Source organism: Lygodium microphyllum, chromosome 5 (assembly GCF_053477565.2).
Source record: "Lygodium microphyllum isolate KBCC chromosome 5, Lygodium_microphyllum_v1.1.10, whole genome shotgun sequence".
In the NCBI taxonomy this organism is placed as follows: Eukaryota; Viridiplantae; Streptophyta; class Polypodiopsida; order Schizaeales; family Lygodiaceae; genus Lygodium; species Lygodium microphyllum.
This window is the reverse complement of record NC_141139.1, coordinates 24982127-25005882: the sequence shown is the minus strand read 5'-3', so window position 1 is coordinate 25005882 and position 23756 is coordinate 24982127. Positions and strand designations below refer to the sequence as shown.

The 23756-nt window shown below is 42.3% G+C and overlaps 1 protein-coding gene across 4 annotated transcripts; it reads right to left on the bottom strand.

Annotated features, from left to right (window-relative positions):
• Positions 1–4285: 4285 nt before the first annotated feature.
• LOC148035617 (uncharacterized) lies at positions 4286–20719 on the bottom strand. 4 transcript variants are annotated; one of them, XM_087677583.1, is made up of 2 exons: positions 19562–20718; positions 4286–4556 (listed from the first exon to the last, which is right to left on the bottom strand). In XM_087677583.1, exon 1 carries the CDS (start codon positions 20515–20517, stop codon positions 19615–19617), a length of 903 nt encoding a protein of 300 aa, XP_087533709.1. In that variant the 5' UTR covers positions 20518–20718; the 3' UTR covers positions 4286–4556; positions 19562–19614. The 4 variants fall into 4 exon arrangements, with proteins under 4 accessions (XP_087533709.1, XP_087533710.1, XP_087533712.1 ...); XM_087677584.1 differs by lacking the exon at positions 4286–4556 and adding an exon at positions 18615–19059; XM_087677586.1 differs by lacking the exon at positions 4286–4556 and adding an exon at positions 19094–19110 and having other exon boundaries at positions 19562–20719.
• Between the last annotated feature and the right edge of the window lie 3037 nt (positions 20720–23756).

Below are 23756 nucleotides of genomic sequence, written 5' to 3'. Positions count from 1 at the left end.
TATTCCCTTTTTCCTGGGTCGCGAGGACGCTTCCTTATTAAGTGTGGGGATATGTTGAGTGTTGAAATGACTTGTTTTTTGGCTGATTTTTGCTGTTTTTGAGAGTTGAATGGTTGATTTTATGGGATGATTGGTTGATTTAGAAGTGGTTTGAGAGTGTTTTGGATGATATTGATTGTGTTTTGGAAGATCATGATGTTTGTTGATGGTTCTGTGATGTTCTGATAGGTTCTGAATGGTTCTGTATACCTTCTGTTTTGTTCTGTTTTGGTCTGTTTTGTTCTGATTGTCTTCTGTAAGGAGGGATGGAGTATTGATTGATGAAGAATGAGATATTGTGAAAGCTTAGTGAATGGTTTGTGAGAGTTTGGAATGGTTTGAGAGTGAGTTATGAGGTTTTGATAACCTTCTGTAACCTTCTGTAGGTCTTCTGTAGACTGTTCTGCTTCTGTTCTGTTCTGTTCTGTACTGTAACTGTTCTGGTACTGTTCTGTAGACTGTTCTGTATGCTTCTGTAAGTGTTCTGTGGGATGTATGTGTGACTTTGGGGAAAGTTTTCTAGCCTTGGAAAGAGGTGAATACAAGTGCAAAAGAGCTGAAAGAAGTGGAAGAAGAAGCTGCTGAAGACTCAAGAGAAGACTAGAGTGAAGTGACAGTAGTGAGCTGTGAAGAGACACTGTAGTGGCTCTGGTGACCCTTCATATCAGACATACCTCTTGGGAGGGGTATCCACGACCTAAGAGTGATTATTGAGAGTGAATTTTGAGAGATTGTAGTGAGGATATGATGTATTATTGATGGAGTGAGAGAGAGAGAGTCAGAGATAGCCAATTCTACTCAAACAGAGTGATTGTATATGAGAGATTGAGAGAGAAGACTATGAAGATATTGAAGATGAATACTATGTGATGTATTTCCATTCAAAGATGGTGTACTTCTTTGATTTCTTTGTTCCATTGATGGATTTTGTGAGGATGTTGAAGAATAGGGTTGATTCTATTAAAAACCGTGGGAGATCTACATGATGCTGCATGAAGATTTGTTGTGCCTGGTGTTCTTTTCTTCATTGGGATCATATGAAACATGATAAACAAGCTTGTTGATGTTACAAGATAGATTTTCTTGCAAGAGAATTCCCTTTTCCTTGGTGTTCCTCTTGGGGCTCCACTAAATATTCAAGTTCGACCACTAGTGTGGTGTATTCTAGATGTCCCCCTAAATCAATGCCTTAAGGTAGACATTTAGGATTCATAGGCAAGCTTCTTTTAGGCTAGTCATGCTATAATGTTCTAGGTTAAGTTAGGTTCATCTAATCTAATGAGAGCTTTAGGCTACATTAGCTATATAGGCTACATAGGCCTCTTTAGGCTACTATAGGGTAAGCCTTACTTTAGCTCTTTTCTTTGTCTTTTTTTGCATACTTAGTCACTTACTTCTACTTTGCTTCCACTATACACACTCAATTAGAGCCAACTTGCTACCCAACATTGGTATCACCTATTGCAACACTTGCCTCATCCTAGTTCATCTCTAGGTGGCTACATTTTGGGTACTAAATCATCCATGACATCATGTATCATATTGAGTAGCCCCAAACAATTTTTTTTTCATCGCACTCAACTCCAATTTACTACAACAACAGGTTTTGTGGTTTTACTACACTTGACATCCATAGTTGGACAACGACAAACATTTCTCATTCTTCTTTCACATGAGACAATGATTGTTGGGTAGTCTCCGTTCATTGATCTCCCTTCATTTGTATCATATATTCATTGCCTAACACTCATTCATTCATTCCTTACTTTCTTCTTTCTTTTATACTCTTGTTTGAGTTCCCTATGTTGCATTTGTATTCATCAACTTTGAGTATTTTCTTTGTGCAAACCCTAGCATGTATTGACAATTACAAGAATTCATTTTCTTGGTTTTTAGCCCCCTACTCTTTCTAGATTTATCTAGATTTTTTCCATCATCATCACGGGAAACAATACTCCACAATTTCTTGTACACATGGCAAGATTTCACCTTTAGTTGCCAATATGGTCAATACACTCAAGCATGACCTAAGGGCTTTGGTGTGGAAATTTTAGTTGCGGTGGGATGCTTGTCACACCAAGTCAATCCAAACAATCTCAATTAAGTAAATTTCTATTCATTAGTCATACAAAAAGGTGCCCCACTAAGAGCACACCTAGTTTCAACAATCAACTATCACATGAGCTCATATACAATGCAATGCTGGTCAAAATTGAAAGCATCAAGTTCTCAAAATCCTAAAGGTGTCTCACTACAATGGAACTAAATCTAAAAATTGAGATTGACTAAAATCCAAAAGTATGATAATTTGACCCCTTTTGCAAGGTCGAAGATTACAAAGAAGATGGGACATTAGTTGATTTAAAGCCTTTAATGTAGAGGATAGACTAAAGGCTTTGACCTTCATTTAGCAATTTGATGTAGCCTACTCTAGGAATGAGCATTCAAAAGTGTACATGACAACCATTTCAATGTGCTAGTTGAAAGAGTACAATTTTTTTTGGGTAGATCTATCATTAGTTACCTCTTTTCTGAGGTCACAATGGCATAGAGTCCTCTTATTACTGTCTAGCTAAAGAAATATATATATATTGCATGTAGACAAAAGTGACCACCATGGCACAGTTAACTAAAAATCTAAATACAACTTATACATTTATGAAAGGCCATGCTACAACAAAAAACAATTTTGAAACTAAGTGCAATAAGACTGGATTTTGGACCAACAAGTCTACATCCTCTAATAAGGGCCAATAGGTTGGGAATCAATCTAAATCATCCTCTCATGCAATTAGAGCAAAAGGCCATTTAGTAATGGCAAAATAGCTACTAAAAGAAAGGCATTACTCGCTAGTAAACAAGAGGAGCATATGGCATGAGAATATGCAAACAAGTCTAAAGATCATGCAAATGACAATAAGGATAAAAGGGGTAAGAAGCCTAAACCTACAACTAGATTGGTACATCATATTGTTGGTGAGCGGCAAAATAAAGATGCTTCTGAGCTATGTTATATGGCTCTAAGTCAAGGATCAACTTGCTTCGACTTTCTTTAATCCATGTGCTCATGGCAACTTCATCTCTCTAGAATTGGTAGCCAAATTACACTTCAAGGATGAGGAGATGACCCTATGGGTGATACTAGTTTAGTTCATCATGAGATGCACAACCAATCACTCCTATTATTAGAAAACTTCACATTTGTTTGGAACCAAATGTGGATAGCAATGACTATCACATTGTACTATGAGAGAATTGTGATGCATTTTTTTATATTCCATGGTGTCATGGAGTGCATGCCATGATAGATGCATGTAACAATAAAATCACTCAAAGGAATATAGCATGTTGTTGGTGTAAAATTGAAGGGAGCATGAGTTTATATTGTGTCTTCTTTAGTAAATTCTGTAATAATAATAATAACCACCTTTTAACATACATGTTTTTTGCAAAGATATCATCTATACTATTAGTTAAGGAGAGGTGGGGGGCGGGTGCCACGTGGCAGCCCCCCACCTCCCCCACAAAAAAGAAAGAGAACACGGGGGCGGGTGCCACACGTCTAGCACCCGCCCCCCGGCAAAAATCGTGTCCGCCTGTGAGTCTAGGCGCGGAGCGCCTAGTTATAGATTATGCTAGGTCTAATGTTCCAATGTTGAATGATGAGCAAATAGATAATAAACAATCCATCTTATGCAATGAATGTTGCCTAACAATAGAAAATAATGAGTATAGTTAATAAGATATTGAAAAATGGATTGACTAAACCTAGTTCATCACCCTTTTGCTCACCTATACTTGTGCACAAAAAATTGATAGTTCATGGCACACATTTATTCACTACCACTCATTGAACAGAAAGACCATAAAAAACAGGCTCCTTATACCAAGGATTGATCATATTATGGACTAAATATAAGAAAGAGTAATTATGAGTATGACAAGACTTTAAGACGGGGGTATCATGGTATACATTAAAAACACCCTTTTGCTCACCTATACTTGTGCACAAAAAATTGATAGTTCATGGCACACATTTATTCACTACCACTCATTGAACAAAAAGACCATAAAAAACAGGCTCCTTATACCAAGGATTGATCATTTTGTGGACTAAATATAAGAAAGAGTAATTATGAGTATGACAAAACTTTAAGACGGGGGTATCATGGTATACATAAAAGGCTTGAAGAGGTACCAACTATTTCATAGGCACATGCTTTGATGATGTTTCACTTGAAGGATGAGGCAAAACATTGAAATTGTCCAAAATATTGTATTATAATGGATCCTACAAAAGTTGAAGCAATATATACCTACCCTCACTTCAGAACTTTGCATGATATACAAAAAGTTTGGGCACTTCTTTGTTAAGATTGCTTCACCCCTTCAAGCTTTGCAAAAGGAGAGAACTTTATTCAAGCGGCTCTAAAAAGAAATTGCAGCCTTTGACATCTTACTTCAGATCCAATTTTTGCCAAATTTCCAAAAAGCTTTGATTGTCCAATGTGATACATCTATAGGAAGGACAAGTCGTATATGAGAGTAGAGTTTTAAAGAATGAAGAAAAAACTTTGTAGATTTATGAGACAGTTGTTTGTTGTTACTCATGTTCTTCCCACTTGGATACATTATCTACTTGGAGCTTATTTGCTTGTGCAGATAGATCATCAAACTCTGCTATAGTTTCTTAAACTAAGTTATTTAACAAGCACTTACAATGGACAAATTTATTATTCTTATTTCACTTTCAAATAAAGAACATGGAAGGTAAAAAGAATATTACGGTTGATGCAAAGTCTAGAAAACATCTTGTTTTAATGGTGTCTCTAACATATTATCAAGAGTTAGACAAGATGAAGACATAACATGCAGAGAATGAGGACTTTGCTAGAGTTTGCGTTACCATTTAATAGAAGTCATGGTTGGAAAGGCATGCAACTCCATATCAAGACAACATGGCATTAATGCTTTGGTAAAAGCAATTGAGACTTTCTTTTAGTGTACAACTTTGAGATACGATATAGATCACTTTGTACAAATGCATTTAAAGACATCACAAGCTCATGTTTGTTGACCAATAGAAGGCACTAGGTCTATCACAACCCTTTCTTGTTTGATAGGCGATAGGATAGCATAACCATGGATTTTACACAAGAGAGCTCCAAAACATAGTGGACTCCTCTAGTATGATGGCAATTACACCTCCAAGTAGGTATGCACAACCAATTGGAGAGGATTAGTTGGAATGATCAAGGAATTAAATGTGGTGTCCACAACATGTTCTTTTATAGAGGATTTTTGGGCTTTTGTCGTACTATTCCAAAACAATGCCTTTTAATTTTGTCATATGTTTTTTAAGGTCTTAACGAGAATAAATTAGACATGAATGTGGATAAATTCAAGAATAAAATTGAATTTTGATTGTTCAATGCTTCGAGCTTTTGAAACATAGGATGCACAAAAGTGCTCAAGAGAGGACACACTTGTTGGAGCTATCTTTTTCACCTAAAACGAAACTAAGAGCCACCTACTAACCTTGCAAGAGATCTCTTCAACTCTGTGTGAATGTTCAATAATATGTCTAATTACCTTTTTTTTTGTGGGTTGGCATAGACTTCGCTCTCTCCTACCAAATATCACTCATAAAACTCTTAAGGTTTTCCACCTAGATGAAAGCACCTTGGACAACATGCTCATCACCTCTGCAACCAAAAAGTAGGCTTAACACAATGGGCAAGAGATTAAATGCTTCTTTAGTTAGATAGTGTCTATGACAAGGTTAATAAGAACTTCCTAGAGGTTATCGTGGGCCAACTAGGCTTCCCTCAATGGTGGAACATTGGGGCCTCATCATTTTGAACGAGTAACTATAGGATGGAATGGAGTGGAGGTGCACCTAGAGAGGTCAATCAAACAAGGCTACCCACTAGTAGACAATTGAGTTTAAGGGGCCTCATGGGTAGATTGTGGCTATTCCTACTTAGCCTAATGCTAGCAATGCAGATCATACTATTCCTAGAGCTAAAAATATTGTTCTAAAGCTAGTGAAGCTAGACTTAGTGATGGCTGAATTGGACAAGGTGGTGGCTAACATAATCATGGCAATGCTAACCTAGATTGGGTAATGCGAACCTTAAAAATGGATTTTTCAATTCAACACAAAAATACCTTGTTGTTTTAATTGATAACTTCACTTGTCCATTGCATGGAATGTAATTGGGCAATCGTGTGCACTTCTAATGAGTCATCCAACTAAGCCTTGAAAATACCTTGTTTAGCTTGATAACTTCACTTGTCCATTGCATGGAATGCAATTGGGCATTCGTGTGCACTTCTAATGAGCACTAAGCCTTGTGGCATTTGGAGAGGGGTCGTACATGTCTTATCAAAGTGGTTTTTCTATTAATCATGAAGAATAGAGGTAAGATAGCAATCTCCAAGGTGAAAGCATGGAGTGTTGGGTGAGTGATAGTGAAGTTATTGTCTAGTTCAAGCTTTCATAGCAATGTAGAAGGAGAATCTTGCAAATTTAAATATTCAAACAAAATTTGTATTATGCTTGTGGAATCATCAATGGATACATTCAAATATAGTGCTCTATGGCTAGGCTGGTGAGAACGATTGGAGGTAAGTTCTAAAGCATTGCAATTCTAATGAGCACAAGTACACAATTGACCTATTGAAGGCCAAGACGAGATCCAATGAGCAAGACTTTCCAAGTAGCTATAGCAACAATTCCATAATGCTTTAAAAATATTGCAAAGGGAAGCAACTACAACCAAGTTTTAGAGCACAACCATTTAGAGGAGCAAATGTACATAGTTGGCTTGTTGAAGACTAAGATTGGAGATCTAGCAAGCAAGGCCCAATCCTCTAGTGATAAAGAAATATCACAAGGGACACCAAGCTTCAGCACCAATGTTCTTTGTGTCATGGCATAGGAGCATTCTAGCTCTGTCACAACTCTGTAGAAACAAAATTTGTATCCTTTTTCATTAATTTGTCTATATAATGATTTATTAAATTTATTTCCTTTGCACTAATTAGATATAAAGAAAAGTGCATTGGAGCTGGCCACTGATGAGTGGTCACAGGTTATGGTGGACCCACGCGGTGGGTTAGATAAAAGATAGTTCACACTTCCACCTATATGGCCCGATTGGGCGCCTGTGACCAGAACTCACGCATATCAGGGTTAGACTCGCACACAGAAAGGATTGATGCCTTGAAGTGTGGGCTAGATCCACCAGAACAGACAGTTACAATCAACAAAATGGCATGATCATGAAATGCTTGTATAATGTGCATGTGTACGCTGAAAGCTTGAAATACACATTTCTTTGCATAGGAAAGCCACATGAAGATTCTGATACCGTTTTTGCGATGTACACGGAAAAAGCTTTCATATGACACCCATACTGGGGGGGTCCCTAAATTTTAGGAGCCTCGAATTAGCCTAAAAATGCTAGTCCTAAAAAATAGGGATGTCATTCTAAAAATAGTAAGTTCTGTACTCTGACTGTGCTTACTAAATTTGGTTGTTTCTATTCTTGACAGTATTCAGCCCAAAAAGGAAGGCCATAGACAAGAGACAAGTGTCAAGACACTTGTCATACAAGTTTCCAAGTGTCCCACCGCTTGTCACATCTCATGATATGTGGCTGGACACTTGTCTTGTGCTACTCCACTTTCCCCTTTTATACTAGCTCTTCCCTCTCATGTACAGCACCCACAAATAGCCAGAAACTAGCCCCATCCATCCCCATCATCATCCCCTACTTCTCCATTACCAAATTCCTCCATATTCCCTCTTCTATTACTGTTGTTTTACAGGACAGCAAGCCTGTAAATTCATTACAGCACCTCCTTCTCAAGCTCTTTCTTCCATTTTAGCAACAAGAAGCAAGCCCTATCCATGTACTACTGTTCAACGATGGAGAAAGGCTGATTTCCCCTCTTTCTTCTCTCATACTGTAAAGAAATCAGTTCTTATCATTGCATAATAGATAATGCATGTATGTTTGTACATCTTTGCATGATCTTGTGAGAGTGAGAATTACTTCTCCTCACTCTCAGGTTGATTGTAACTGAGCTCTTCCCTAAGGGACTTGGGTTGAGCAGAAATACATTCCTTCCGGGGGGGGAGGGGGTTGCCCATCTTCAACCCTCAATCTTGTCTCCATTACTTTTACATTTTCATGGCTGTAATTTTGTGAGTAATTTTCATTTTCAGCTTTAAGTGTTCATTATCTTTTATATTAAATCTCGAAAACAAGCGAATATCATAATTGTTAAGCATACTACATTGTTTGGGGCGTTTACAAGCTCCTCTACTCCATTTGTTTTGCAATTGTTGGATCTCAAACTTTAAGATTAGGTGCTTGCAAGTTAAAATATGCTATAGTTTGGCTTCTTTTAAGGATCCTGTCAGGAGTGAAGCAACAGTGGAAGCATAAACATGTGCTGAAATAAACTGTTGAAACACAAGACAAAAAAGAGAAAAGAAAAGAACACGATACAGATGAAAACTCAGATATATGCACGGAAAATGGAATCCATATATCTGAACGCGAGACAATCGCATACAATAGTGAATCACTGGTTGCGTGCGCACTGGCACTGGCACTGGCACTGGCTCTAGCTCCTCTCTCCACAGAGTCTGCAGATGGTGAAAATGATGATGATGATGATACTGACTGAGGAGGAGCACTGAGTATAAATAGGCTGAAAAAGTGGGGAGCAATAATGCTAGTCGGACAACATTAATGCTGGCCGATGGTGCATAAAATGCTCCACTGGCATAAAATGCCACACCAGAAAAATACCTAAAATACCTTTAAAAATGCCCAACCCAGATCAAGCTTAGACTCACACATGAGCTGACAAATACTCTGCTAACACTCTCTCTTAGATCATGAGTGATCTGATACAATACAATAGTACAATGAAAAGGGATCAGAAACTATACAACATAGAACCACCAAGTAGAACCATGGATACCCAAGCAGTGGGTGATCAAGCCACCACCAAGGTGCCTCGGAGAGATCCTGATGTCGATGTCGATCGTACCAAACACCTGAAAATAGAGAAGATCATAGCATGTCTCTGTGTCCGTTACCAATGTCTCGCAGTAGCATACAAGACCATCCTGTCAAAAATGCCCCTGAACATAGGTGACCATGGATTCCCGCCTTTGGCCAGACCGCCAAAGTGTCCCCTTGTGTGAGCTCCAGACGAAAGCCTCCCGCTCTCTATCAGAGAACCAGCTCATCATGAACCTCGATGTCAATCCCAGCTCCAAGATTTTATTCCGCCAGACTGAAGTCGATGCGTCAGGGACGTCCCTCTCTAGAACCTGTGCACCTGTAGAAAAGTATAGATGAGGCGCGAATGCCCCATCTGAACACCCGCTCACACTCCCTCTCTGGCACAAGAGAGTCGTGAAGAATGACCTCATCACCACCACTAGAAAGCATCCGAGGAAGGGGCCACCAAGCCCTTCCCGCGATCCGAAGAAGAGGATCCCTTCCGCGCCTTGGACTTCACCTTGGTCGGAGGATCTGAGTCGGAGTCTGATGAAGGAGAGAACTCATCGGTAGAGTCAACATCCCGCTTCTTCTGCTCCTTCTTGGAAGCTGCTAACGTCCTGCAGTCCTTCCGCAAATATCCCTTCTTGCCACAGTGGTAACATTGGGCCTTAGACTTCTTCTTCCCGTTGTTGGGTATCTCACACGCCTTACTTACGCCTACGCTCATATGGGAGTGTGCGGGTGATCACTAGGACACTGGGGCACTTTTTACTCTCGGTAGGAGAGGTTTTTCCCCCAGATTATGTGTACTATTTTGTATGTGCTTGTGGTGCACACTTACGGGCACTTACTGTGTTCGGGTGTGAACAGCCCCTTATAACTCTAAGGTATAAGGGTTATCATTTGTACTTTCAGTTCACACTCTATTCAGTACTATTGCATTGGGTGTCGTGCTCAACTCTGTCTCTCACTCTCACACTATCTACTGCACTTCAGCTGCACCTCGATCCTCTCCCATCTGACATTTGGTATCAGAGCTCGGCTCAGAGCAGTCTTCAGTCTGCAGTCTGCAGCCCCCGCCAGTTCTGCCCCAGCCGCCTGTTCCTGCTCAGTCCGTCAGCGCACAGCACCAGACGACTCCTCTGCCCAGCGTGCAGCTCCAACAATCAGCGCGCCACCTGTACCTGCGTGCTGCCACCTCTGCCCAGCGAGTCCTCTGCCCTGTGTCTGCCCAGAGTGCCCCTGCGCCCAGTCCTGCCTGCGCATGTCACTGGACCTGCACGCCTGTACCTGTGCGTCAGTCCGACTGTACCCAGCAGTCATTATCTCGAGAATCGTGTCCGTCGTCAACACGCAGAGGTAACATTCTGCACTTTTCTTTTACACAGGAGTTCGTGCAACAGGTTCAGGTTCAGCATTGGGAAACGTGCTGAACAGCAGGTTCAGTTTTCAGCATTGGGAAACGTGCTGTGTCTGTCTGTGACACATTGAATGCACATTTTGGGGCTTTTGTAACAGACATTTGTGACAGAAATTTTGGGCAGAAAATTTTGGGGCTTTTGATGTTTTAGTGCTGCTGAGCACTAATTGCACCTTGGGAAGCGTGCATCAGTGACAGTTTTTTTTTGACAGAGTACCCTTTGCACATTAATTGCAGACTTGTGTTTGCTGCAATTTCTGGAAATTTGCAGATTTCCAACCCGTACTGCATTGACATTGCTCTATTACCTTTTGGGAAATAATGGCAAATCAAGGAGGAGATGTATTCACCTATGTGTCCAAGGAAGACCGATTGGATGGGAACAATTATTCCCTTTGGTCTTTCATGATGAAGAATGTATTAGTGGCCAAAAATTTGTGGGATTATGTCAGTGGAGAGGAAGCACGACCGGGAGTTGTGGCTCCCACTACTCCTCCTCCAGGAGGACGTGCAAGAGGGCAACCTCAACCCCCTCCACCTCACCCCGCTCAGCCACTTCCCCCAAGAACTGCAGCTCAGAAAACTTGGGATACACGGGATGCACAGGCTATGTCGCTGATTGCATTGGCAGTTCAGCGTTCTATCATTCCTCATATTCGTTCAACAGCTTCTTCACAAGAAGCTTGGTTGATATTGGAGCAGATGTTTGCAGGAAAGAATGAGACTCGCATCTCTTTCTTGAAGAAAGAGCTAGAGACTCTAAAGATGAATGAGGGTGATTCTATGCAGGATCATCTCAACAAAATTCAGGACTTGCGGGAGCAACTCATGAATGTGGATGAGTACTACTCAGATGCGCAGCTGATTTCTACAACATTGAATTCACTGCCTCCCTCTTACTTGGCTTTTCATACTGCCTTGAACCTCACTATGAGGATTTCGAAAGAGCCCATCACTTTCATTCAGCTTGTCAGTTTGCTTCTAGAGGAGGAACAAACTAGACGGAACAGTGGTGTGGATGGTATAGCCTCTGAGCAGGCTTTTATGTCAAGGCAGAAGGGTAAAAACAGCCAAGGGAAAAATGCTTCGCAGAGTTCTGGTAGTAGTAACACTTCACAGACAAGTCAGAAACAGGGGGGCACGCAAGCCAAGAAAGGAAAATGCCATTACTGCAAGAAGCCTGGCCACTACATCACTGAGTGCAGGAAGCGCATCGCCAAAGAGAAGAAGAAGGAGTCAGGGATGTCTGTTTCTGCAGCTCCTTCCACTGCTAGTGAGTCCGCGTCCTTTGTTGCAGACAGGGACTATTGTTTTTACACTTGCAGTTATGATGTCTCTTGGGCTGATAGAGCATTTAGCTCTACAGAAGATGCTGACACTTGGTTCTTTGACAGTGGTGCTTCACGGCATATCACATCTCGTAGAGATTTGTTTGCTTCTCTTGGTGCGCCTCCCGTTGGGAAGTCTGTTCAGTGTGCTAATAATGCATCATACCCTGTTCGTGGTATTGGGGAGATTCAGCTTACAGCCATTGATGGCTCTATTCTCCGCCTACAGGATGCTTTGTATGTGCCTGGCATTAAGAAGAATCTGCTTTCCATTTCTTCTATGGCACGTTGTGGTTTGCAGGTCACCTTTGATGATGATCGTTGCATGGTCCGTGACAAGGAACACATGACATTGGTCTTGACAGGTTCTTTGTGTCATGGGTTATATGAGTTGGATGCTCTTTCGGTAGATCAGTCTGCATATTTGACATCCACTCTCTTACTCCTGCTATGTTAGAGGCAGAGTTATGGCATGCTCGTTTGGGGCATGTAAACTATGGCAGCTTGATGCTATTACAGCGTACTCAGATGTTGGATGGATTACCTCTCTTGGAGAGACCTCCTGAGCATTTATGCGAGGGTTGCATTTTGGGGAAAATGCATCGTTTCTCTTTTCCCCGTGATGTTGCTTTTAGAGCAACAGCCAGATTACAGCTTGTGCATTCGGATGTTTGTGGGCCCATGCAGACACAGTCATTGGGTGGTTGTTACTATTTTGTAACATTTATTGATGACTTTACACGTTTTTGCTGGGTCTACTGCTTGAAAAAGAAGTCAGAAGTGTATGATGCATTTTTGGCTTTCAGTGCACTTGTGGAAACTCAGTCTGGTTGCAAGATTAAGACTCTCCGTTCGGACCGAGGGGGGGAATACATGTCCTCTATGCTGAATTCTTATTTGCAGCAGAAGGGCATTATCCATCAGTACACTACTGCATATACTCCACAGCAGAATGGGGTAGCAGAGAGGAAAAATCGGTCACTCATGGAGATGGCCAGATGTATGCTGAAGGCAAAGAGTTTGCCTCATAGTTTTTGGATGGAAGCCGTCATGTGCGCTTGCCACATTTTGAACAGATGCCCTACCAAGGCCTTGAAAACCGTCACACCTTTTGAGGCTTGGCACAGCCGCAAACCTTCTGTTGGCCACTTCCGTACTTTTGGGTGTCTTGCATATGCCCATATTCCACAGGTACTTCGAAAGAAGTTGGACAACAAGGCTGTAAAATGCATCTTTATGGGATATAGCAGCGAAAGCAAAGGCTACAGACTCTATGATCCCGTGACCAAGAAGGTTTTTGTCAGCAGGGATGTTGTATTTGATGAAAAATCAGAATTATCCTTGGCTGGTTTTGATACATATCAGGCTGCCCGTGATGTCTTTGAAGGGCTGCTGCCCATCACATTTGGTGATTCAGCTGGTACTTCAGCAAATGAACCTAATGTTCAGCCAGCTGCTCCTATGGAACATGCAGTAAATCAGCACATTGCTGAAACTGAAATTCAGCAGGAACTTGTACACAGTCAGGAAGCAAGACAGGTGCCTAGATGGTACACGCAGACTATGAGAGATAGTCATTTGGAAACACCCTTGGCTGGTCGTACTCGAAGGCAAACTCGACTGCATGATTCAGCACATTCCATGGAGTTGGTTATGGCAGCATGTACTCATGATAATGAGGAGCCTGAATGTTTTGAGGATGCACGACATAGTGTGCATTGGATGGCAGCCATGCAAGCTGAATTGGATTCTATTCATAAGAATCATACTTGGGATTTGGTGTCTTTGCCAGTTGGCAAGCGTGCCATTGGTACGAAATGGGTCTACAAATTGAAAAGGAATGCAGATGGATCCATAGATAAGTACAAGGCACGGCTGGTAGCTAAAGGCTACGCACAGAAAAAGGGCATTGACTATGAGGAGACCTTTGCTCCTACCTCCCGTATGACGACCATTCGGTCTATGATTGCCTTGGCTGCACATTTTGGTTGGAAAGTGCATCAGCTGGATATAAAGACTGCATTCTTACATGGGGAACTTCAGGAAGAAGTGTATGTACAGCAGCCCATTGGTTTTGCAGTTGAAGGCTCAGAAAATTTAGTATGCAAGCTGAAAAAAGCTCTATATGGTTTGAAACAAGCTCCACGAGCTTGGTACGCAAAGATAGATGCCTTCTTGCTTAGTCAGGGGTTTGTAAACAGCCCATCTGAGTCTACCCTTTATGTACATAAAGAGGGGGGATCCATGCTGATTTTGTGTCTATATGTAGACGACCTTTTGCTCACTGGAACACGTGCTGATCAGATTTCAGCATTCAAAAATAATTTACAGCAAACTTTTGACATGTCTGACTTGGGTATTTTGCACTATTACTTGGGCATCCAGTTTGTACATGATGCTAGAGGCATTGGATTATGTCAGTCAAGGTACATTGGGCAACTTCTTGAGAAGTTTGGCTTACAGGATTGCAAGCCAGTTTGTACACCCATGGAACCTGGGCTCAAACTGTCATTACATGATGACAGTGATTTGTTTGATATCCATACTTATGCTCCAGCAGTGGGATGTCTCATCTATCTATGCCACACTCGGCCAGACATACAGTTTGCCGTTTCAGTTTTGAGCAGGTACATGCATCAGCCTCGTATGTCGCATTGGCAAGCTGTGAAGCGTGTGTTTCGTTACTTGCAGGGTACTAGAGCTCTTGGATTGCTTTATGCCAAGGGGGGACCACTGCAGTTACATGCTTACAGTGACTCTGATTGGGCTGGTGATTTTGATACTCGTCACTCCACTAGTGGCAATTGTTTCTTTCTTGGCTCGTCATGCATTTCTTGGCTTAGCAAGAAACAATCCACTGTTGCCACGTCGTCATGTGAAGCTGAATACAAGGCAGCCTTCACTACTGCAGTTGAGTGCGTATGGCTTAGACGCTTACTTGCTGATTTGGATGTATCTGTTACGGAGCCTACTCCTTTATATACTGACAGTCAGAGTGCCATTGCAGTGGCACGGAACCCTGTGTTTCATGCTCGCACGAAACACATAGAGATTCACTACCACTTTGTCAGAGAGAGGCTACATGCAGGTGATATCAGCCTTGTCTACTGTCCTACCACCAGCAATGTGGCAGACATCTTCACCAAAGCTCTTCCACGAGACAAATTTGAAGCATTTCGCGATGCTTTGAATTTGACGCCCTTTGGTGGCGGATGATCCTTGTACACTTGATCACTCTTCACTCCAGGGGGGTTTGTTGGGTATCTCACACGCCTTACTTACGCCTACGCTCATATGGGAGTGTGCGGGTGATCACTAGGACACTGGGGCACTTTTTACTCTCGGTAGGAGAGGTTTTTCCCCCAGATTATGTGTACTATTTTGTATGTGCTTGTGGTGCACACTTACGGGCACTTACTGTGTTCGGGTGTGAACAGCCCCTTATAACTCTAAGGTATAAGGGTTATCATTTGTACTTTCAGTTCACACTCTATTCAGTACTATTGCATTGGGTGTCGTGCTCAACTCTGTCTCTCACTCTCACACTGTCTACTGCACTTCAGCTGCACCTCGATCCTCTCCCATCTGACACCCGTCACCCCTCTCTGAAGCTACATAAGCCTCGCCTCCATAATGTGCCGGAAGCCGCCCCTGTAATCTCAAGGATGTCTCATGCTCAAGAAGCATCGAGATCATATGTGTAAAACCGACAGGAGTCGATGATGTCTGCGCCCGCAAAGCATTGGCCACTCCATCAAACTCCGAGGGGAGCTTGTAGAGGACCGTCCCGACGAGATGCGCCTTGGGAAGAGCAGATTGCATGTGCCGAAGCTGGTCCTGGAGCACTGAGTATAAATAGGCTGAAAAAGTGGGGAGCAATAATGCTGGTCAGACAGCATTAATGCTGGCCGACTGGTGCATAAAATGCTCCACTGGCATAAAATGTCACACCAGAAAAATACCTAAAATACCTTTAAAAATGCCCAGCCCAGATCAAGCTCAGACTCACACATGAGCTGACAAATACTCTGCTAATAGATCCTTCAACAAGGGTGGGGTTCACAAGGGCAATAGAGGCTTGTGCAATTGCACCTCGGTTTGGCAACCTAGTTTTCATAGTTCGGCATTCCTATATTTTTAGCACATGTACAGTAAGCTATTTAAAATGCCCACTTAAAACATACAAATTTTTCTAGCATTCTCCAACTCTTGGAACAGCCCGAGATGCCAATTATTCATTTTATTTTAGTAAATCAACTTAGTAAGTTCTATAGTAGGATGGGGACACTGCCTCTAATCCCTATTCCTTCATCTTCACCTTTATGCCAGCTTCCCATCTTCATAATCCTCTCCATCTTCACCTTTATGTCAGCTGGGACCACCTTCATAATCTCTCAATCTGGCAGTGGCAGTTGCCCACCGTCTAGAACCATCGCTCTTACCTTGGTTTCTTCTGCACTGCCCAGCGGACTCTTGAAACAGCCCCAAAAGACTATTCGTTTTAGATAACACACGACTTTTCAGTTGATCAACTCACTCAAAATGTCCTTAAGGAGATTCATTTCCAGTAGCACTTTAATCTCCATTCCTTCATCCTCAGCTTTAGTGCCCGCTTCCCAACTTCATCATCTCTCCTTCATCTGCTGCCCACCATCTAGAGCTGCCACCTTTATCCTGGTTTCTGCCCCCCCGCCCAGCAGGCTGCCACCCTCTGCTGTCAGCTACACCCCGGAAGTTGCTGCCCTGTTGACTGACCTGAATTCAAACATTCAAGCCTCTCTTTTGATCAGCTGGTTGTCCTATCTGTGTTTTCACCAGTTTCTGCCACTTACACCCCAGACGTTGCCACCGTGCTGACTTGTCTGCATTTGGCACATTTAGGTATGCCTTTTGATCAGCTGGTCATCCTACCTGTGTTTTCACTCTCTAATGCCCCCGACTGTACCAGCCCTTCATGTTCCTCACCTTTTAGTGCCAGCTTCCTACCTTCAATATCTCTCATTCATTTGGCTGCTGCCCACCATATAGAGCTGCCATCCTGCCCTGATAGTCATGGACCCTTACCCTGGTTTCTGCCGCCCTGTCAAGCAGGTACCACCCGCTGCTGCCAGCTGCCACCTACACCAGAAGTCAACATTAGTGACTTGCTACACATAGGCACACCCATATACAATTTCTTCACAATATGGGAGGCTGGCAGATTAGCATTGGATAGAGAGCGGCAGGGTCATGGATCTAGGAGCACCAAGCCTTGGATAAGTTGGATCAAATCCTAGGAGAGAGGAGCTGGCCTGCTGCTTCAATTTTGCAGACAGCAGCGAGCTTCTTCGCCTACATAGCATAGATCCAGCAGAGATATTTTGATGCAAGATGATATGGATTGGACTCCCACCCGCAGCCCACACTGGGCAGAGTATGGCATCATGCACCCCTTCAGATGCACTTTCTGCAGATGCCTATGGGATAGATGACTGCCGAGGGGGGTCCTGTACTTCCCCTGGATGGTGGCTCATGGGGATCTAGCAGTAGTAGGTAGTTATTTTGCTCAGTTTCAACTTTCACCATGACAAGGTTTGCCAGTATTGCCCATAACAGTGCCTGGAGAAGCTGGCTTATAGAGGAGTCTGCAAGATCCTTTGTCAAATAGAGCCCAATCTGGAGTGCATTACCTAGGGAGCTCTCTGTTAGCAGCCATTCACTTAGGGACAGCACTAACTCACATGACATAATCGAGGTTTGGCCCATCCAAAGTGGTGGGCTTGGAGGCATTGCCGAGCTAGCAGGTACAAGAGCCAAACACTTAGGGATGCCACTTACTTGCATTTGCCTGACTGGGAAGTACAGGAGTCCAGCCTCAAGTGTATTACCTGGCAATCAATCACTTGGGGATGCCACTTGCATGACTCAATCATCATCATTGTGCTTTGGTCCATGCATTGCAAAGTGGTGGGCTTGGAGACATTGCCCAGCTAGCAAGTATAGGAGCTAAAGAATGTCACGATCAGAGGTGTGAGAGATTCATAGGAGTCTCACAAGGGTAGCACATATGGAAGGCCTGCTGCCAACTCACATTTGGTGAAGAGAGCCTTCAGGTATATATCATTCGAGTGGAGATCTGGGTGTCCATCATCCACTCACTGCAAGGCTGATGGAAGCAGCTTCACGGGGAGTCAAGGCATTGACAAGAGCTCCAGGAGCAGTTCCTTCACAGTTAGGGTTGCCATAGCCTGTTCTTTTGCATTATAAGATGGCAAACTTGCTGGATGACGTACCCCCCTTCTTTCTTCACCTTGTACATATTTTGGCTTGATTCTCCAACTAGCCTATTAAGCCCTTGTACTTTGTTGTAATATTCTTATGAGTAATATAAATAGCGACACCTTATGGCCCCCCCCCCAAAAAAAAAGAGTCTAACATTGCTCACTTAAACCTAACACCAGGTTTCCAAACTAGTGATGTGGTGTACTCCCATCAAAGCTGAGCCAAAGTTCTTTATGTCCAAGCATTGATTCAAACTCATTTTGGCAGCATTTTCTAGCTGCCCAAACCTCGATTCTTTAAGACAGCAGTGCTTAGCACGCCAAACTAACACTCTTATTTGCACCAAACAACATAAGCAAATGGAAAAGATGTATGAAGTCAAGACGCATACCAACATTGGATGGGCAAAGGATAATACCCATACTTTCAGAAATCTCTTCAAATTATGATAGGGATTCTAATACAATACATGAAGCTTACAAACCTAAAAGGGGAAACCAACAAGCTTCTTTCAACAGCTTTTACCACAAGGTTTTTTGTCTAGATATCTCATAATAAGCTTCTCCAACAACCACAGCTTCTACTAGTATTCAGACTTTTTTTAAAAAGGCTTCAGATGGAATTAAAGAGATCTGAATTCAACACATCTAGAAAGTACAGAATACATGCGCAACCATAACATAATGCACAGGACAAAACCTGCTGCCAAGTAGCAGATATGGATTTGCAAGAGGCAGTACAAACTGGATATGGAAGAGAAGTCTACAGAGGCCCAGGCAATGCTGCAGGCTTGGAGAGCTGGGCCTTCTGTGCCCCTTGTGATGACTAACCCAAAAGCAGGTCAATGAGCAACCAAAATGATCTGTACTAGAATAGGTCCAACCTGGTGCTACAAGTTAGGTCAGACCTGCCACATCAACCGCTGAACTGATGCTGCTGCCCATATGGTCCTGTGCTTGCTACACTGCCACATGGCTGCCTGCAATATCATCCAGGGAGTAACACTGAGCTGATGTCATCTGAGTCAATGCTGGTAAAAAGTCCTAGTTCACAAAAAAATCGAGTGAACATGGGAAGCTGCAAGTTTAGCTCTACTGTGACAAGGCACCCATTTCAAACACATTACATCTTTGCATTGAAGGATATGATGTTGGAGCCCAAATAGTCTTAAATATTGAGCATGAAGCATATGGAAAATACAATTTGGCAAAAAAGTCTCAAAAGGAGAATGAAATGTTTGGGATGCTAAAGTTATGACCGGCAGATTGAACCTAAATTTGACGCTACTAGACCTTGGAAGCAGCCATAACAGGAGGAAAAATACTTTGAACATGGTTAGAAGTATGAGGCTACAGTACATACTTATTACGATGAAACATATGTTACACGTTATTAAAGAAACAGGAAAAGAATAGCCATTAAATAATTTTTTGAAGCAGAATAACATTAGGGTGAAGGAGATTGTACAGTTAAGGCTGAACCTGGTTGTATATTTACTAGAGCACAGAGACAAAGCTTTCTGCTTAAGCCTGCCCTACTCAGCTGATGGGAATGCATCTTTTACTGCTGATGCAGCACTGAGATAGTTCAGTGTATTTCTCAATGTCTCTTTTTCCCTCTTCAACCTTTGTGCCGTATCCTCGAGTTCTAGAAGTGCTTGCTGTTCCGCAGGAGCTCCTTCGAACGTGCTGCCCACCCAAAATGAGAAAGGTGTAGGGAAGAGGCTCTTCCTCAAGTCATCAGGGGTCTCCTTCTCGGGCTTCCCATTCAAGCGGTTGGAGAGCCGAATGACATCTTTCATGTATGTCTCGACTTCATTCGCCAGGGTTTCCAAGTCTTCCTGTTCAGACGAGGGGCGGTCCTCAAGCCACTGAACCTGGGCCACGAGGTAAGGCTTGGTCCGTACGATGGATAAAACCCTAAATCTTTCTTGGCCTTTGCATATGAGGAAGAAACGGTCGTCCACCAGCCGCTCATGCTTGATAACCTCACCGACACAGCCAACCTCTGCAAGTCCAGAGACTTGAGGGTCCGTGTAGATTACCCCAAATCGCAAGTCAGTCTGAAGCAGGGTGTGCATCATCATGCGGTACCGGAACTCGAAAATCTGAAGGGGCAGGATGGCGCCTGGAAAAAGCACCAGGGGCAAGGGGAACAGGGGCAGCTCAACGCCGCTCGCATCGCCAGCTTCGACTTGCGCCTTCTCCTCCGAGGAGGCGCAGCAGGTCCACACCCTGTCTTCGCCAGCACCTGCTCTTCTTCTTCTGCCTCCTGCCCCTACTCCTCTTCTCCTCCTGCATCCTACCGCCACCAAGGGCTTGTAACAGCAATGCTGTCTCCTGCAGGCGCCTCTCCGGAGACCGTTGGCCGGGATTGGCATAAAAGAGGAGCCGTCGACGCAGCAGCCATGAGCGATCGGCGGTCGCCCGACCAACATTGTAGGGGGCTGCTAGCCGCGATGTACAACATTCGAAATTGATGAAGAGGCTCGCTCTGCCTACACTCTCTGGCGGGGAATACAATATATCCGCCAGAGCATGTGGTGCCGACTCTAGTACTAAGAAAATGTGGCACCAGGCTACTTGCCTCTCTCCCCTTAGTTAGGCTGGCAGGGCGTTTCGTTTCGCGTGGAGAAGGGGACCGGAATTCTTGGCTGCCATGTAAGATCCCATCGCTCTCCAACGGGTCCTTTCTAGCACTAACACTCTACACAATACGCTGCCCCGTGCCGACCCGACCACAGCTGAGAAACCATATTTGTGGTGGGCAAGGGCCTCTCCCCATACATGAGATGTCTTGTGGTCTCTCACACTACAAGGTATATTCACTACAATGTCTCGACAAACTAGCTTGACCAAAGATTCTACTCTTGAGCTTGGCTATTGAAACAACAAAAGAAAGTAGATGGGAACAATGAAAACTCGCTTTATCTAGTTGTAGCTATGCACTTCTAATCCCATGAGCTTGCATGCAAGACAATGTAAGACAAGCAAGCGCTCTCTCTCTCTCTCTCTCTCTCTCTCTCTCTCTCTCTCTCTCTCTCTCTCTCTCTCTCTCTCTCTCATAGCAAACTGATGAAAGAAAGTAAGGTGAATGAGAATGCCATTGATGATGTCATGATGTGTCGATCGTTGTACACCTTGGCATACATTGGACTTTGGCCTTAGTTACTTGTTATTTTGATCGGCCGCATGCATATTAAGACTATGGTTGAGTCTTATGTGCGTGAGTGTTGGCAATGTTAGCTTAACAAAGTTGAACAGCATAGACAAGTAGGGATGTTGCATCCTTTTACTGATTCTTGATAGGAAATGGAATAGCATTTCTATGGCTTTTGTAGTAGGATTACCCTGTACAAATCGAGGTCATGATGCAATCTGGGTTGTGTTGACCGATTAATAAAAATGGCTCGATTCATTCCTATAAAAATGACTGTGAAAAGCCATGGGTTGATTGGTATCTTTGTCGAACAACTTTATAGACTTTATGATTTGCTCGATGAAATAGTCAGTGATCGAGATCCAAAGTTTAGTGGCCATTTCTAGCAAACGGTCTTTCAAAAGTTGGAAAGTGGATAGAAGGCATCCCTCTTCTCACAATGACTCCTTGGAGACAATGGCATCCTCTCCTTCCACTCATAAGTTCACAAGAGAATCAATAGAGATGGTAGAAAATAGAGTACAAATAAGTTATGTTCGACTTGTAGCTACCACCAGAATATTTTTCTTTCATTTTTTTCCACCTTAAATATGTTTGTTTTTTTAACATGTGGATGGCCTCGTACTCTTGGGTGTTGTGCCTAGGTATTTCCTACTTGTAGCCTTTGAGGTTTTGTTCTCTGAGCTGCATGTTTAACTCCATTGACTCACATATGCATAATGTCTTTATATGCACACAATTTTAAATTATAATTTGTATAAGAGTGAGTCTGATACTCAAAATTGATTCTAAAATAAATTTTGGGGGTCCTATAAGCATTACATTTTTATTTTCAAAATTGTTGTAGAGCACCTAATACTTTTGTGCTCTTTTTAGTTTTTTCTATTTTGAGATGTGCTTTCAGTTTCAGCTTCGATTTTTTATCTTCCTAGGTGTAGTCAATGTTAGAGGAAGCGACGGTGGGACATGGATTCAATACAATGTGTGTGTTACCTCAAAGCTTAAATAATTAAAAACCAAGTAACCTTAATGGCATACAAGTAATTGTTCTAGCACAATAGAAACATAAATGAATGTGATTGAAATTACGCAAGCAATGTATACATAAATCGAATAGCAAGCTCATCATAAAGGCCACAGAAAGTAGCACTCTTAGTGATGTTACAAAACAAGATAACATTTGCTTGGAAGAGAAAGAAACAATTTGTTACTTGCGAGCCAAATAGGTAGATCATTAGTGAGAACTAAAAGACCAAATTGGCATCACATGTATCGACAACAATCCCTAGTTGTTATCCATGTCACCCTTGCAAACAAATATATACCTTGTTTTGCTTCATTATGATAATCTTGCAAGCATCAATTAGCAAAATAGAACTTAAGTCACCAAATTGTGGTTACACTTAGGATTTTAAACAAGCTTACAGTAGCAAGGAGAAAGAGTTAGAGTTGGACAAGGCAAACATAACTCCATGACATACAGTACGTGTTCTTTATATAGTACAAATTGAGAGTAGCCTCAATATTGCATCGAAATAATCCCAAGTTGAAAAAATGTCTAATTATAAAACATATAAAGTATAGTTTGTAAGCAATATCTCCACTAACTAGCGTAACATAACCCACCCAGAACCTTAGAGTCCCATTGCACTTCAAATAATTAAAGAATCCTAGGAACTTGCTTACTCATACAAATAATGAATACTAAGTAAAGGAACCATAGGATAGAAGCTATAATAACACAATATAGCCTGATGCAACCATAGGTCATAAGAAGCCTATGATTTAAGGGCTCTTATTATCCCAAATACCAACTTGAAAGGCTTCATGGGTGGGTATGTGGTATATACTCATATTAAAAAATATATATTGCCCAAAATTAATCATTGCATCATAGAAAATAAACCATTTAATCCAATGATTCATTTTTTGCCCCTATTAGAATGTTGAATAGTCTTCCAAATAGCCATCCATCTTTGTGGACAATGATAAAGGCATTTATAGTACTGCAACTTCCCAAAATATACCACATTAGTATCAACCATAACAAGCATACAATTATGGTCATAGCATTGCATCAAATGATTAGTGCATAAACTAATTGTGTGCCTCATAATAAGCACCTACTAGCAATGCAATCCAATGCCATGAATGACAGACAACATTTAGGTGTAAAAAGTGTTTAGATCATTTGCAAGAAGGAAGCAAAGAATACATAAACACGCCGTGGCACCATAATAAAGAACACAAACATAGACGTATTCTCTACATAAACTTCAGCCCCCATAACCGAAAATCATTTATGGTTCTAGAATACATAAACAAAGATTCAAATACTTAAAGAGCATGACAAAAACATTGAGAACAGCCTATAGGACCATGAAGACTTGGCATTGACTCTCTCTGTATATTGAAATCATGCGACTCTCTTCAAGAAAATACAACTACCTACATATCAGAATCAACACCTGACATACAGGTATCCAATCCTATGACATTTAAAGACACAATCACGTA

Bases quoted from the DNA above. Each gene is read 5' to 3' on its own strand.
- LOC148035617 (XM_087677586.1), bottom strand. From the start codon at position 20,517: ATGTTGGTCGGGCGACCGCCGATCGCTCATGGCTGCTGCGTCGACGGC.